This window comes from Osmerus eperlanus, chromosome 12, assembly GCF_963692335.1.
Source record: "Osmerus eperlanus chromosome 12, fOsmEpe2.1, whole genome shotgun sequence".
NCBI lineage: Eukaryota > Metazoa > Chordata > Actinopteri > Osmeriformes > Osmeridae > Osmerus > Osmerus eperlanus.
The window spans coordinates 12,904,569-12,919,900 of record NC_085029.1 but is presented as its reverse complement, the minus strand read 5'-3'; the positions used below and the strand labels follow the sequence as shown (position 1 = coordinate 12,919,900).

General features: G+C 46.7%; 2 protein-coding genes across 2 annotated transcripts; one reads left to right on the top strand and one right to left on the bottom strand.

The window, feature by feature from the left end:
• Window positions 1-731: 731 nt before the first annotated feature.
• p4ha1a (prolyl 4-hydroxylase, alpha polypeptide I a) lies at window positions 732-10,835 on the top strand. Its single transcript, XM_062475486.1, has 16 exons — window positions 732-899; window positions 3,122-3,227; window positions 3,466-3,562; window positions 4,149-4,300; window positions 4,500-4,637; window positions 4,849-5,100; window positions 5,317-5,507; window positions 5,723-5,899; window positions 6,643-6,713; window positions 7,335-7,400; window positions 7,974-8,073; window positions 8,221-8,274; window positions 8,556-8,621; window positions 8,712-8,780; window positions 8,880-8,976; window positions 9,087-10,835. The coding sequence occupies exons 2-16, from the start codon at window positions 3,140-3,142 to the stop codon at window positions 9,155-9,157; spliced, it is 1,689 nt and encodes a 562-aa protein (XP_062331470.1). The 5' UTR covers window positions 732-899; window positions 3,122-3,139; the 3' UTR covers window positions 9,158-10,835.
• Window positions 10,836-10,840: 5 nt separating this feature from the next.
• Window positions 10,841-15,282, bottom strand: arg1 (arginase 1). Its single transcript, XM_062475487.1, has 8 exons — window positions 14,917-15,282; window positions 14,717-14,789; window positions 12,958-13,132; window positions 12,600-12,759; window positions 11,814-11,908; window positions 11,548-11,652; window positions 11,328-11,464; window positions 10,841-11,226 (listed from the first exon to the last, which is right to left on the bottom strand). The coding sequence occupies exons 1-8, from the start codon at window positions 15,013-15,015 to the stop codon at window positions 11,063-11,065; spliced, it is 1,008 nt and encodes a 335-aa protein (XP_062331471.1). The 5' UTR covers window positions 15,016-15,282; the 3' UTR covers window positions 10,841-11,062.
• Window positions 15,283-15,332: the final 50 nt, after the last annotated feature.

Here is a 15,332-nt window from a genome sequence, read left to right as displayed (position 1 = left end):
TAGGAAAACAGACAGGATACTCACAGAAACAAGGGAAAGGACAAGACAAAGACTACACAAAACAGGAACCGAAATACAAAGAACCAAACAATTGACACAGGTGGACACGATAACACTAACGAGAACTGAAACCACTCAACAAGACACAGGTGAAGACAATGACAGACCCAGGGAAACACTAGGGCAAGGAAAAACCAAAAACACAAGGGCTGTGGCCGTGACAAAAATAACAAGACACTTATTAGCACTATAAAAACGTCTTGGTGAAATGTACTTCTATGATCTGCAGACCAAAATGTGATGGTCTGATTGATAATAACTGTAGACAAGATCATTACAGAAACACAAGTCTATCACCTCCCAAACGGATTATTGTTTAGGGCGAGGCGTTGATCACTTAAACATCGTACTCTGTCTACGTCTAGAGGTTGGTTAAATTATTGCACCCCTAAAAAAGTTCATTCGTTTCATTTGTTCATGCCCGGTTTTCTACTCACTGCTCATTCTGCCGCCGGGTGGCGACAACAGCCTTCTGAGCTAAGTTAACGGAGAAAAGGCAGACCACTGTAGAGCAAGGATACATCCCATTCCAAAAACATGTGCCCTCATACGTATTTTTTAACAACTAAAATATAATTCAGTCAGTGTACAATATATGTGCAATATAGGATAGTATTATTTCTATATAATTATCTCCTAGTTATGAATTCCTTGAGAATAATACAACCAAAAGATTGAAGGCAAGTGGGAGGATGCAATGTTTCGAAATGGAATAGATCCCAAACGTAGCTCGGTTTAGCTCTAAACACACATTCCAACGATTAGCAAAAAACAGCAGTAGCAATCGACACGAGGATTTTTTTTGCTTCATTCAGAACGTTGTGCCGAAACAATAAAAGGTAGGCCCACCGTAAACACCTTATTATGGTTCGAAATACTATTTATTGTGTTACTTGTTCTTATTGGCTGTCGCTTTTGTGTGCATAGCCTGTTTCATTTGTGATTTTGCTATTTCGACCACATCTTCCTTAGTGGGCTATAAAAGACAGGTAAATCACCAGGATAACATAGTTATTGTGCTATAGTAGGTTAAACGTGCTCTAATTTAAAAAATGTGTCTTGTCACTGATATTTTCACTTTCTCGCCCACTCTCCGGAGGCTTTGATTTGACCTCAATCTAACCGGTTTATGATGGCAAAAGTCAAGGAATTACAAATCTTTCTTCGTACTTATTCGTAAAGGTGATATTAAGGTCAGGTGCATGCTTTTATTTTAGCATGCGTGAGTAACTTTTCAGAAGCAGTTATTGTCACACGATTTAATTAGAGTTGCGTTAATTTGTTAGTTCACGGGTTGCCTGATTTTTTACTGGGGAAGTGAAACCCTTGCTATCCATTTATAAGCAAGTTAGCTTCTCGTTTCCTTCTCTCATTGGCGCTACGATTTCCGTCTGGAATAGGAAAATAATACGTATTTTGATGGGGATGAGGAGTGCTCCCAAAATTCTGCGATGGGGGGAGGAGCACGGACGTGGCAGTCTCGCTTTTTACTATCCCCTATCCTTTGAAACTGTCGTTACTTCGGCAAGAAGTTTGAAACATTCCTTGGGTTTATGTCAGGACTCGTTTTATTTTACCAATTAGGCTGCCAATATGGCTGCTGTGCCGGCAACCTACTGGGATAGACAGCGAGGCAGTCGCACTCACTGCACGTTAGGATGTGGTGTTTACTGTAGCTCCTAATGGCACAACTAGAATTGGAGCGGAAAACGGACAGTTCTGGGCTTCTAGAACTTTCCCAATCCGCCTTGTAGTCTGTCCTGCTCAATTCCATTCCACTGCAGTATGTTGTCTTTGTGTGTGTGTAGACGTGCTCTGCTCTAACGTAATTGCCCGTTTTAACAGTTTCCCTTCCAAATGGGCTTTTGTGGTAAGTAAACAGTTACCCTCCCTTCCATCCCAGTCCTCCACATCTCCTTGCTGTCCTTCAGATGCAGCTGTTCTCTCAGGAGGACACCCTGCAGCAGATCTACTGAGACTGTCACCGTGGCCAGGGCAGCTGTCATAGAGCAGGGGTTCTCAAACTTTTTTGGGCCAGGGACCCCTTACAGGGGAAAACATTTTCCAAGGACCCCCCCCATAATCATAACACCCATTCAGCATACCCTTTGTGCTCTTGAATGGAAACAGTTTTCTTATTTTATTGGTGCAAATGGTCCCCAACTGTAGATCATTATATATTTTTTTAATGATACAGCACAATTTTATAATTCATGGAAAATTATGTCGCGGACCCCTTGTCTATGGTCCGGGGACCCCACTTTGAGAACCACTGTCATAGAGAACTTACAGATGTACACTATCCAAATAAAACGCTGACTTGCTGTCTCGTAGGGGTGTAGCCCTGCAGTTCATCTGAAGCACTCCGTGGGTTTGATCAGACCGGCTAGCGTACGCGATTATCCAGTCAGGTTTAGTAGTCGATCTGGCTGTAGAAGAACTCAGTGAATGACTTGTAGTAGATCTGTAGTTGAGTAGTTGTTTTTTATGAAGTCGTTCCAGGCATGGGGAGGTGAGTAGTAGCAGTGAAAGGCCCAGCTCTGGTTGGGCAGAGGCAGGGCAGTGAAAGGCCCAGCGCTGGTTGGGCAGAGGCAGGGCAGGCGGGGGGTATGGTACACTGCCAGAGTTGGTATTGGAAGGGCCCATGTACACTCAGTGGGTACTACAGAGCTCCTTTCACAAGGAAAGGGCAGGCCTGGCAGGAGCCTTCAGAGCTAAGCCCTGGTATCAGGCTACCAGCAGGCTGCCTTTCTGATCACAAGCACCCCTCTAGACAGCCTCAGTGGATTAACATGAAGATAATTATGTTAAGCTAACTGGACTTACTTTTGAAGTTTCATTCAAACAAATGACTTTACTGGTTTTGAGTGCTGTGCTCATATGAGACTTGCATATTTGGATTCTAAGTTGGTTTTATCTAAATGTTTAAGAAATGTTTGTCTTTCGAGAAAATATGTCCTGGACAGGGGATTTTCCTCCTTGTCCTCCTCATCTTCGTCTAGCTGTAGTTTCCTACCCCAGAGTGACACTGGGCCCATGTCCACCTGTGTCCTGTACAGAGCCAGGCAGCAGTGTGAGGATGGAGCAGAGGGCTAGCTGCTGGTGCGTGTTACTGAGCTGTCTCCTCTACGCCACCTCGGCTCACAATGACTTCTTCACCTCCATTGGTAAATCTCTCTTTTTCCATCTCTCTTTACCTTGCGATCATAACCAACTTGCTGTTGACTCTATAGATTTGGTTTAAATCAATGAGCACTGTACAAACTTGTTTATTGGTAATATGCACACAATGTGAGTTCTTGTTTTCAGGCATTGATTGAAAAATCTAATTCTGTCTGAGCATTGTTTGTGTCTGGCAATGTGTGGTTAGCTGATTGTTTGTTTGTTTGTGTGTGTGTTCCCCAGGCCAGATGACAGACCTGTTGTTCACAGAGAAAGACCTGGTCATTTCTCTGAAGGACTACATCAGAGCAGAGGAGAGCAAGCTAGAGCGAGTCAAAAAGTAAGAGAACCACCTGATGGGTAGATTAATTAATTATTTCTTTTTCTTTCTTACATTTACATTTAGTCATTTTAGCAGACACTTATCCAGAGCGACTTACAGTAAGTACAGGGACATTCCCCCCGAGGCAAGTAGGGTGAAGTGCCTTGCCCAAGGACACAACGTCATTTGGCACAGCTGGGAATCAAACCGGTAACCTTCAGATTACTAGCCCGACTCCCTAACCGCTCAGCCACCGGACTCCCTTTCTTTCTTTGTGCACAAATGGGTGTTTTACCATCCCACCATCTCTGTTCCTTCCTTTTTTTGTTTGTATGAGAGAGCAGGAGACAGAAAGCTCTGGAAGACTAAATAACATAACTGGATCTTGTCTCACCTGTCCCATGAAATATAATATCACCATGTATGTGTTTAACAATGAGCTTGGCTAGGTAGACCTACTTCTCCTCACCTGCTATTGTGTTTGAATAGTGACTAGTCCAGTATACCACCATAACAGGGTGTGTTGCATGAATGAAAGCCTTTTCCATGGTCATTGAGTGGTTCCTGTTAATGGACAGCTGTATTTCTGTGTGTGTGTGGCCAGGTGGGCCGAGAGGCTGGACGCCCTGACCTCCACAGCCACCCAGGACCCCGAGGGCTTCTTGGGTCACCCTGTGAATGCCTTCAAGCTGATGAAGAGACTCAACACTGAGTGGGGAGAGCTGGAGAACCTGGTCCTCACAGACGTGTCGGATGGTCAGCAGCACTCTTAATACCAAGACACACACACACGTGTATTAAAAACCCAGTAGTACCAACATACACATGCACACTGATGAGAAAGCACCCATGCAGCATCACATGATGAAAGCTCAGGAAGGAGAGGTCTTTATTTTCCTTTAGGGAAAGTGATGCTTATGTCTGTATCTTCTATCTATCTGAATCCTCTCTCCAGGTTTTATCTCCAACCTGACCATTCAGAGGCAGCACTTCCCAAACGATGACGACCAGACTGGTGCCGCCAAAGCCCTGATGAGGCTGCAGGACACCTACAAGCTGGACACGCACGCCATCTCCACCGGGGAGCTGCCAGGTGAGGCTGGGAGACACACTCACACCCACAGAGGACCGATGAAGTCTGTAAAGTTTTAGTGTGACAATGCCCCCCAAGATAAAATCAGTTGAATGACACACTTGTACCGTACCCATTCCCAATGTCTTCCTGTGTCCCTTATGAGTGTGTTTGTTTGTGTGTGTCACTGCATGCACTCACCTGTGTCGTCCCCCGTCCCCCCCTCCTCCAGGCACCTCCCCAGGGGTGGCCTTCCAGAGCACCATGACTGTGGAGGACTGCTACGAGCTGGGAAAGATTGCATACTCCGACGCCGACTACTACCACACGGAGCTGTGGATGGCCCAGGCGCTGAAGCAGCTGGACCAGGGGGAGAGCAGCCTCATCGACGCCGTCACCATCCTGGACTACCTCAGCTACTCCATCTACCAGCAGGGGGAGCTGGAGAGAGCCCTGGAGCACACCAAGAGGCTGCTTGCCCTGGGTGAGTGCTCTGGCACTTCTGGATCAAATACTATTTGTAAATACAGTCAGGCATATTGTCTTGGGTTCATTCAGCATGTCATGATGCAGCTTGATACTGGGTGAGAGGGGACATTTTTTTCACTGAGGTTTTGGACAAACGACTTGAAGCAAGGGACTTGGTAAGGGACTTCCTAAGATGGACATCAGGTTATACCCCTAATGTTGTGTCCCCCAGACCCAGCCCACCAGCGAGCCAACGGCAACCTGAAGTATTTTGAGTACCAGCTGGCTAAGCAGAGGAAGGCGGAGGAGGAGGAGGGCGGGAAGAAAGAGAGCAAAGACCAGGGGAAGGAGAAGAAGGAGGCAGACTACCTGCCTGAGCGGAGGAAGTATGAGAAGCTGTGTCGCGGAGAGGGCATCACGATGGTAGGCACTCTCTCTCTCACACACACACACACACACACACACACACACACACACACACACACACACACACACACACACACACACACACACGTGCACAAACTCAAAGGCTCTGTTTGGATTCTCCTAACATTATAGGTTGTTATACCATGTTTAGGAAATAAACGTTATCTTCTCTCTATTTTGTCTTTCATCCTCTTAATCTCTCTCTCTCTAAGACCCCTCGCAGACAGAAGCGCATGTTCTGTCGTTACTTTGACAACAACCGACACCCGATGTACGTGATTGGTCCAGTGAAGCAGGAAGATGAGTGGGACCGCCCCCGTATTGTACGCTACCACGATATCATGTCGAACGAGGAGATCGAGAAGGTCAAGGAGCTGGCCAAACCTCGGGTGAGTCCAGTCTCCGAGCTAGACGCTTCGCCTCAGTCAGCTGCAGAGAGTCATCCAACAACATGCCTGGCTCAAATACTATTTGAAAATACTGTTAAAATACTTGCTGTTAAGAAGGATTTGGTTTCTCAAAAAAACATATCAAAAAACGACAACTGAAGTGTGTGTGGAAGCACAGTGCTGTTTCGACCCTATCTGCCCTTGACTGATGGGGGCTATGGTGGAGTGTACGGTAGTGTTTGATGTGAAAATATCAACATGGTCATGCATGTCCCATCAACACCCTTGAACTGCGCTCTCCACCCTGCATGAGGACGGTGTCCATGATAGCTCCTGTCGGCTCCACACTGGCTGCCCAGCAGCCATGCTCAGCTCTGCTGGGACTGGGGGTGAGACCCAGACATCACGAAGCTAGCACAGTAGTGCTGTGTAGAGTGGGTTAAGTTTAGTATTTCCGGGAATATCCCTTTTAATCTTGTTTTCCTAGCTACTAGGACAAAGGATATTATAGCATTAGTGAAAGTGGTGTGTGAGCAGGACGGAACGGCACGGATGCCTAGCTTAGCCTAGCCTAGCCTCGCCAGGTTAGCCTAGCCTAGCCTCGCCAGGTTAGCCTTGCCTAGCAGCCCAGTGTCGGCTAGCATAGTGTGCATAGCGTTGGGTAGTGTGCGCCGACCTGTCGGTGTGAGGGAGGGGGGAAGTGTCCCTGTAACCCGTGTCGTGTTGGGGGCTTGGCTCCACAGCTGCGTCGAGCCACCATCTCCAACCCTGTCACTGGTGTGCTGGAGACCGCTCACTATCGCATCAGCAAGAGGTAAGAGGGGGGGGGGGGTGGAGCCCAACCCCTGTCATCCCTGAGTCCCGCCCCTTGCACCACTCTGCTTGGGCAGGACACCTTGGTTTAGAGTACGGCTAGCCTCCCTCAAGCGGTTAGCCATATGACTGAACTCGGAGGCACGTCTGGGAGCTTTCAATTGGAGTCTAGCAAATACATGTTCTTCATTGGCAGAAGGCAAGAACATACTGATACATTGCACCACTGCTGTATAAATATATTCCTGTGGTTATTTATATATCTGGTGCTTAAGTAAGGGATACTTCCAGTGCTCTGACCAGGGTGTCATGCTGCCACTACCATGACTTGATAACAAGATGGAGGATGAGGACTGAAAGCCGGCCAGAGGGGCTTCCTGTGATTGGCTGCCAGGCCAGGAGAGACGTGCTTCCAGTCCAGGCAGCATAACTGGCATGCTGCATCCCTCTTTCTGTACTGAAGCATGGCTAGTCCGGTATCAGCTTAGCTCTCCAACAACACATACATCTCTATCAGCTAGTGATCAATCATCTCTCTCTCCTTCTTTCTCTCTCTCTCTTTCCATCTGTCTCACCCCCTCCCCTACCTCTTTCTCTCTCTGTGTCGGGGGAGCTAGCTAAGGCGAGCCACCGTGCATGACCCCCAGACAGGGAAACTGACCACCGCCCATTACAGAGTCTCCAAGAGGTAAGGGGTGCGAAGGTTAAAGGGTCACCAGGTCACGCTTCTGTCTGCTCTCCCTCTCGTCACCCTCCTCCTGGTCGTGCACCTGTAGGAGACGTCTACCCCTCCCGCCCTAGTCCTCCTCCGCTGTCTGCGCAGTCTGCAGGCCAATCCTCCTCCAGAACTGGGTTAATTAGTATTTAAAACCCTTTCAAATATGCTTCGTGCTTCAGTCTGCTTGGGGGACTGTGGGAGGTGGGATTGATCACTGATGCCATTTGAAGTTATTTCAAATGCTTATGTCAGAGGGGTCTTGTGTCACAGAGATGTCCTGGTGTTGATACATAGATGACAAGGCAACGCCCCCAGTGGTCCTGTCTTTCATTTTCAAGATTTCTCTGCTTTGTTGCAACTAGCTGTCCTGTCTGCTTGCAACTAACCAACCCTCTTCAGATTTTGTGAACCATAACAGAATTACAGACACATGAAAACACTGATCCGCCCGTCTGTCCGGAGGCGTTTGTAAGCACATACGGACCTGCGTCACGTGTGTGCCCGCGTGTGCCCGCGTGTGAGTACCTCTCCTCTCCTCTCCAGTGCGTGGCTGGCATCGTATGAACACGCCGTGGTGGACAAGATCAACCAGCGGATCGAAGACATCACAGGTCTGGATGTGAAGACGGCAGAGGAGCTGCAGGTGACTCGCTCGTGGATGACTTCCCGGAGTGCAGGGCAGCTGGATCACCACTGGGGGGTGGGGGAGGGGTACAGTACACTAGAATCACCACTGGGGCAGTGTGTGTCTGGCCTCTGTGTTTACTGTGCTTTTTCTCTGTGTCCTCAGGTGGCAAATTATGGTGTAGGAGGGCAGTATGAACCCCACTTTGACTTTGGACGGGTAAACAGCAACTCTTCTGTCTCCCTCCCTCTCTCTTTCTCCCTCCTTCTATTCCTGTACTGGAAATATGAGCTGTGTGAACTAGTGGATGACTAAGCATGAAGAGAATGATGATTGACACACACACACTTGTTATTAAGGTTGATGACTTTTGAATGATAATTTCCAGTAAATGTGGTTTATTGTTCAATCGTATGTACATTAGCAGGCTTGAATTCATCCATGTTAAGGTAACGGGACATGCCTCAGTATCACAAACCTTGTGTGTGTTTCTTTTGTAGAAAGATGAACCAGATGCTTTTAAAGAGCTGGGGACTGGTAACCGCATCGCCACCTGGCTGATATACGTGAGGAACTCCACCTTCATCTCCCAGTCCTCCAAATATGAGTTGTACTGCCTTGTATTATTTGCCCTACCTCTACCCTGTGTGTTTCAGATGAGTGACGTGCCATCAGGGGGCGCCACTGTCTTCACTGACGTAGGGGCGGCAGTAGTGCCCAAAAAGGTGTGTTCACTCGTGTTGGGGGATTATGACGGGCCAGGCGTGTTTGAGGAGTAGGCCACAGGAAACAATGAGAAGATTTACCTTTTGTGTGTGTTCCAGGGCACGGCAGTGTTCTGGTACAACCTGTTTCCCAGTGGGGAGGGAGACTACAGCACCAGACATGCAGCATGCCCAGTCCTGGTGGGCAACAAGTGGGGTGAGCATCCATGCCAGTCTGCCAAGCAGTCTCCCTAGCTGGTTAATAAGAGTTAGGTGGAGGGGTAGGGGTCTCTCTCTTACACTCTCTCCCTCTCTCTCTCTCCCCAGTGTCTAATAAGTGGATTCACGAGAGAGGCCAGGAGTTCCGAAGACGCTGCAGCCTGGATGAGACAGACTGATCGACAAATGAACACCTCTCTTCCTCCTCAGAGCTCCAGAGACTGTTTCTGTCGACTTGAGAGCATGGAACAGCCTTCCCCTCCTTCCACTCCCTCTCATCCCTCCCTCCATCTTCCTGTCCACCCCTCTGGTCTCTCTCCGTGGGGAGCTGGGCCTCTGGCTGCTCATGTGGTCTGACACATTTATTTTTATCGGAAGTGTGTGTTGTGAACGTGTGCGTATGATGTTTGTGTGCGTGTGACCAAAGTGGATTGTAGTCTGTGCCTTTCATGATGGGTTTTGCACACTCTGACTGCAGCTGTCTTACCCGTAGTAACTGTTCCATCTTTACAGTCCACTTACGTTACCTGGTATCTATATTAGCCATAGACCCACCCAGGAACAATACTGCCTTTCCGCTCTGAACCTTGTGGAAGAGAGATCACTGGCCGGTCGTAATTTTTTGCACAGGTGCTGTCCTTCCCTTCTCCTCCCCTCTGTACCAACATCCTCAACACTCCTCTTTCTCTCCCTTTGTTCCCTTTTCACTCCTGTCAGTCCCATGCTTACCATCTTCCTGCTATCCTATGAAACGGCACCATTTACCTCTCTGTATCTTTCTCTCTCCCTCACAGACATGGCCCATATAAACCCCCTATCCTCCAGACTCCACACATTCATGGTTTGGATTCAGACTATAGGTGTCTATGGACATGTTGAAGTCTTGTTCAGAAGATAGACATTCAGACTGGAGCTCGTGGATTCGGAGAAGGGTTAGTCGTACTGACTGTCAGACATGGCTGCAGTATGTGGAGTGTTCATGTGATTGTTAACAAGAGTTTAGGTCTGTCGACGGGGGTCTAACTCATTGTGCGATTAGTCCTGTCTGATTCGCTGTGCATGAACCATTACAGGTGACTGGGACTGTCACATCTTTGGAGGGACCTTTGGTTTTCCCTCCAGTCTTGTTCTCCCCTTCCATGCTCTCCTCCCTCATCTCTCCCTCCTCCCTGAATCGCTGTCCAGTCTCTCATTGGCCTGTTTCCCCAAGCCCCTTTGTCAGCCATGTGCCCCTGCCCCCTCTCTTCACCAATAGCGTGTGTCGGCCCGGGGTCTATTTCAGCCCAGGGGTCGAAGTACACCGTCTGTCATTGTATGTCCCCCCCCTCCCATCTCTCTCTTTCAACCTTTCACTTTATATAACTCACTCCTCCTTCCTGTCCTCTCTCCTGTCGACTACCACCTCCTCCTCTGTGCCCTGGTCAGATACAGCAGACAAGTGAACCTGAAGTGCATGCAGAGGACGATCCCAAGTTCACTCCTGATTGGTGATCAATGATTATGATTTTAGGAAGAATCCTCCCTTCGGCGCTGGAATGAAAGAGACTAGAATGATCACTTGAGGCTCCATCCAGCTTCCTACTCCTTCAGTCAGTCGCTCTGTTCCTGTCACTTGTCTCAGCCCAGGCCTTCCTTCCTGTAATAGTGTGTATAGGGAGTGTTGCTGTGTTTCATCCTAGATGCAGTCCTTTATTTGTTATGAAATGTGTGAGAAATCTTGTTCCGTGCGAGTGATCAATGAATGTTTTCTACAGAAATACATTTTATGTTAACTAAAGACTTGTGTGTTTTGTATTTGTCAAACTCACAACAAATCAACACCATTATAGCTTAGAGATCTACCATGATTGTTTTTTGATTAAAAAAAAAAGCATTTTAATCTTATTTTTAAGGAAATATAAAAAGCTGTCAAATCAATACAACTGGATTCCAGAGAAATAATTGTCATTGAGGTGCAGTCATCCAATCAGCTACCCAACATTTTTGACAGACTATTTATCCAACCAACTATCCGATCATCTCAGTCAAACAGGCAGTCAGTCAATGAATCGACCTGTCAGTCACCTACTCATTGAATCAACCAGTCAGGGCTCAGGCATCCGGTAGTCTGCACGGTGGTTTCCCTCTCGGAGGCGTCCGAAGCAGCCTAGCACAAGGTCAACAGCGGCGCTGACCGTAGATCGAACTTCCTCCTCCGTCTTCCCGCGCTTGGGATTCACCTCCACCATGTCCAGCGCAGACAAGAGACCTGCCAGAGGGGAGACATGGAGGTCAACACATTTTCCCAGGATCCCGTGTGTGTGACAGAGGTGCATGTCTGTAAGTATGCATCTGTACAACACAGCCCACCTGTCTGACAGATGTGCTCCGTTATATAGACCCCCTCCCTGTAGGTGAGCCCTCCTATCACGGGGGTGCCTGTGGCAGGGGATATGGACGGGTCCAGGGCGTCGATGTCGTAGCTCAGGTGGATGGGCTTCTTCACTCTGGAGAACAGTGATCGTCACAGATCCGTCAAGACAAACGAGGAAGCATACTGTAGAGATGAACACTAAAGACGACAACCTACTTGGAGAACATGTGGTCACAGGTCTCCTCCATCACTCTGGCTATGCCCAGGTGATCCACGTCTGTCATGGAGAACACCTTAATGCCCAGGTACTTCAGGATGTAGCTGAAATGGGAAAAGATTGGAGGAAACTTTGAGTTTTTCTTTGCTGAGACTATGGATGGTGTGGTGTTCACATGCAGCTGTTTTATTTAGGGTTAATGGTACAAAATGTGCAAGCATGCACAGGCTGTCTGCAGATCTCGTGTGTGTGTGTGTGTACATACTGCTCTTCTGGGTCCACGTCTCTAAGACCAATGTAGACAACATCTTTGGCTGATACACAAGCCTTGATCCACGAGAAGTTGGGTATAACTGGGATCTAAAGTAGATTATACACATGCAAACTTCCATAAGAAACACAAGCTCAGTATCCAAAACAACTCAAACAAGCTCTAGTTCTATACTGACAGCTTTGCACTGTATTATCTACTGTACTTGTAATGGCGGATCTAAACTTGAGATGGCAGTTAGTCTAGAAAAAAGTCTATTACCTGTCCTGGAAACCAGTCAGTTGTGATTTTCTGCTGTAAAGCATATCACATAACATGACAATCTGTTGAGAAACAGTCAAGGTTGATATGACTGGGCCCTATCTCATGTTTTCACTAACTTCCTCCCTTTCCAGAAGGCCACTACGGAAGAGGTTTCTGAGAACTTGATGTGGTTCATTTGACCAGACAGACAGGTACTAGGAACTATTGATTGAACAATAGACGTTGCAAAAATTAGTTTGCATAACTTTAAATCCAGTTATTTCCAAAGACTTGGGTTTGGTAAGAACAAGATGAGAACATAACGAATGCTAAAAATGCAAAATAATTTGGAGGAAAATTGAACACATTGAACTGTGACGTATGAGAATATGAAAACCACTGTAAAGATATAAAGACTAACTGAAAATAAAAGAGCTCTTTTTGCATCATTTATGCCCCTCTTTTTAATATTCTTTATATTGGGGGCGAGAATAAGAAAGAGAGGGGGAGTCAGACAGAGACTAGACCGCAGGTCACCTTTGAGTGCAGCTCTCGGATGAGGTAGGACATGGGCTGTCCATGGACGTTGCCTGTGGGGGACGTCAGGGGCGTGTTGATGTCTGCGTGGGCGTCCACCCACACCACACTCAGGTCCTTCTGGGCTGCTGCATGGCCATGGATGGAGCCTATTGCCAAACTACAGTCAACACAAACAGGTCAGAGCGTTCACGTCAGTTGTACTGGACATGGGCCATGTCAGAGAGAATTTACGTGGAAGACAAAATTGACCTCAATGCTGAATTTGATATTGGAAAAGTTAATTGATCAGAATAGATCATTGATTCATGGATCATTGATGAGCAGTGAAGTGGGGTGATGGCGACTTGTCAATCACCTGTGATCTCCGCCCAGCATTACACAGGTACGCCCCTCTTTCTTCACCTCCTCCACAGCGCCAGCCAGGCGCTCGTTGGCGCGGCCCACCGCTCGAGGTCTCTTCACGCGGCTGATTGGCTCATCACTGGAAAACTCCTCGAACATCAGATTGCCGTAGTCCTTGACATCACATCCTGTTGAAGAACAATCATGGTGGAGATGAGAACCAGGAACCACAGAGAAGACTGAGAATATACAATATTGAATGTTACACAAGCATTATGGTTAGATAACGATCCAAACTTCATGTCTATGCAAGATGTATGAGATCTGAAGAGATATTGGAAAGTGTTATGCATAATGTAAATTCTTCACAATGGGATTTGTGTCTAATCATGATGTGTCCTGGTGTTTCGAAACATTATGAAATAAGCCCCAGGTATAACATATCCGTGGTCACATTGCTGCACCAAAACACCCAATGCTTTGTACAAAGTAAGAAGAGGCATGAATGCTCTCAAGATAACTCAATTTCTCCACATTGTTCATGTGGTAAATATCAGATATTGTTGCTGTTTGACTACACTGACGTCATGCATTTTACAATGTAGGCCAAAATTCAAAACAAATATTTCCTAAACTGATGTGAATGAACTCTACAGGGTTGAATGTATTACTAATGAGTGACTATCAGCTAGCTCTGTTACAGTTAGAAAGTAAGAACTCTGATCTTTTGGAACATCTAGTTGGGCTAAGTATTGACTTGCCTTGGATTTTTTTTACTGATTGTTACTGAGATAAATGGGTTAACATGGTCCTGCCCCATGAACACACACACACACTTTAGGGGAGAGGCACAAGGTCAGATGAGCTAGACCTATCACATCCTGCCCCTTATGTGCCATGAATAAAACAGGGTGCCTAGAATGACTGTGATCCCACGTGAACATGCTCTCTCTCCCTCTCATCTTTCTCTGCCTTTCACACACACAAGCACACTGATCTGATCCTGTTTATCCATTACACCCACTGATCCTTTTCAACCACTTTTAGCTCTGCCTGTAAGGAGACTGTATAACTAAGCATTAGCCTACGAGAGATTGTCTTCCCAACACACCATAGAGCATCTATTTCATCCTTTAACCCTCGTGCTGCCTTCGGGTCACATGACCCAAAGGTTCATAACGAACCATCGTTGTGTTTACCCAATTTTACCCAATACAAAAACAAATACAAATAATTTTCTTTTAACCATTCCAATGTGGGGGGTCTGAGACAGCCCGACAGTTAAAAGAAAATGCTTCACTTTGTTTTTGTATTAGGTAAATTTGTCGCAATACGACGGTGGGTCACAATGACTGATGGGTCAGAATGACCCGAAGATAACACAAGGGTTAATTCATCCGATAGTTTTTGTTGCTCTAAAAAAAATAGGGTCATATAACATTAGGCCTATATCAAACAGATTAGTTCAACTTGAATTATTGATGAAAAGGATTGTATGCCACACACTGGAGTCATGATTTTCCAAGATCCTAGAGGTTCTATTTTAAACAGATACGCCTCAGATATTGAGATGTCGACTTAGTATTCTATAAATATGTATCTTAAAAAAAGAATTACTGATAACTTTGTGTCAAATCTGTTCTGGTATTCACATTAATATGTAACGCTCCATTTCTACAAGGTGGAGGGTCCTTTTTTGAGCAGCAGGCTAGGCTTTATGGTGTCGGTACATACAGTACTATAAACTGACTGTAAATGCGTCCGAACGTCACCTTGTGCCTTAAGCTTCTCCACCAATCCAGCGCTGCGGATCAGGTCGGGTCCTCGCTCCACTCCATCCCTCGGCTGCGGCACATGCATGTTTAAGTGTTGAATTGGTTATTTCGCGATGGTTCGATGATGTTTTCGAACTATAACCGATAAATATGTAATTCAACTGCAGGAAATGTGATTGACAGCAATACATTCTCACCTGTCCTTTGGAAAAAGGCGCTCCTATAATTCCGACAGAGTGATGATGACTCCGTTTGTAAATTCTAAACGCAAGCTGAAGTCCTCTTGTGCTCTTCATGTTGACTATAATTATCCCGTCGCGGGACGCTCTTTACAGAAAAGACAGGCAGATAGAGCTGGTTGTTCGTATCTGCGGGCGCTTTCTCCTGAAATCAAATTGTGACTAGCATCAAAGTCACCCCGGAGCGTGTGAGCTTGATGACACGCATAACCGTTGTATAGTAATCAGAGATATACGGAACAGTCATTCACCGGGCTAACTGGCGAGGTGGAAGTTGTTGTACCGCCCCGGTAGGGAGCGCATCCTCATGCATGAGTGGATTAACCCATTTCTCAAATTGCATAACCTATGTTTTCCCGTCTACAGCCTTGCCT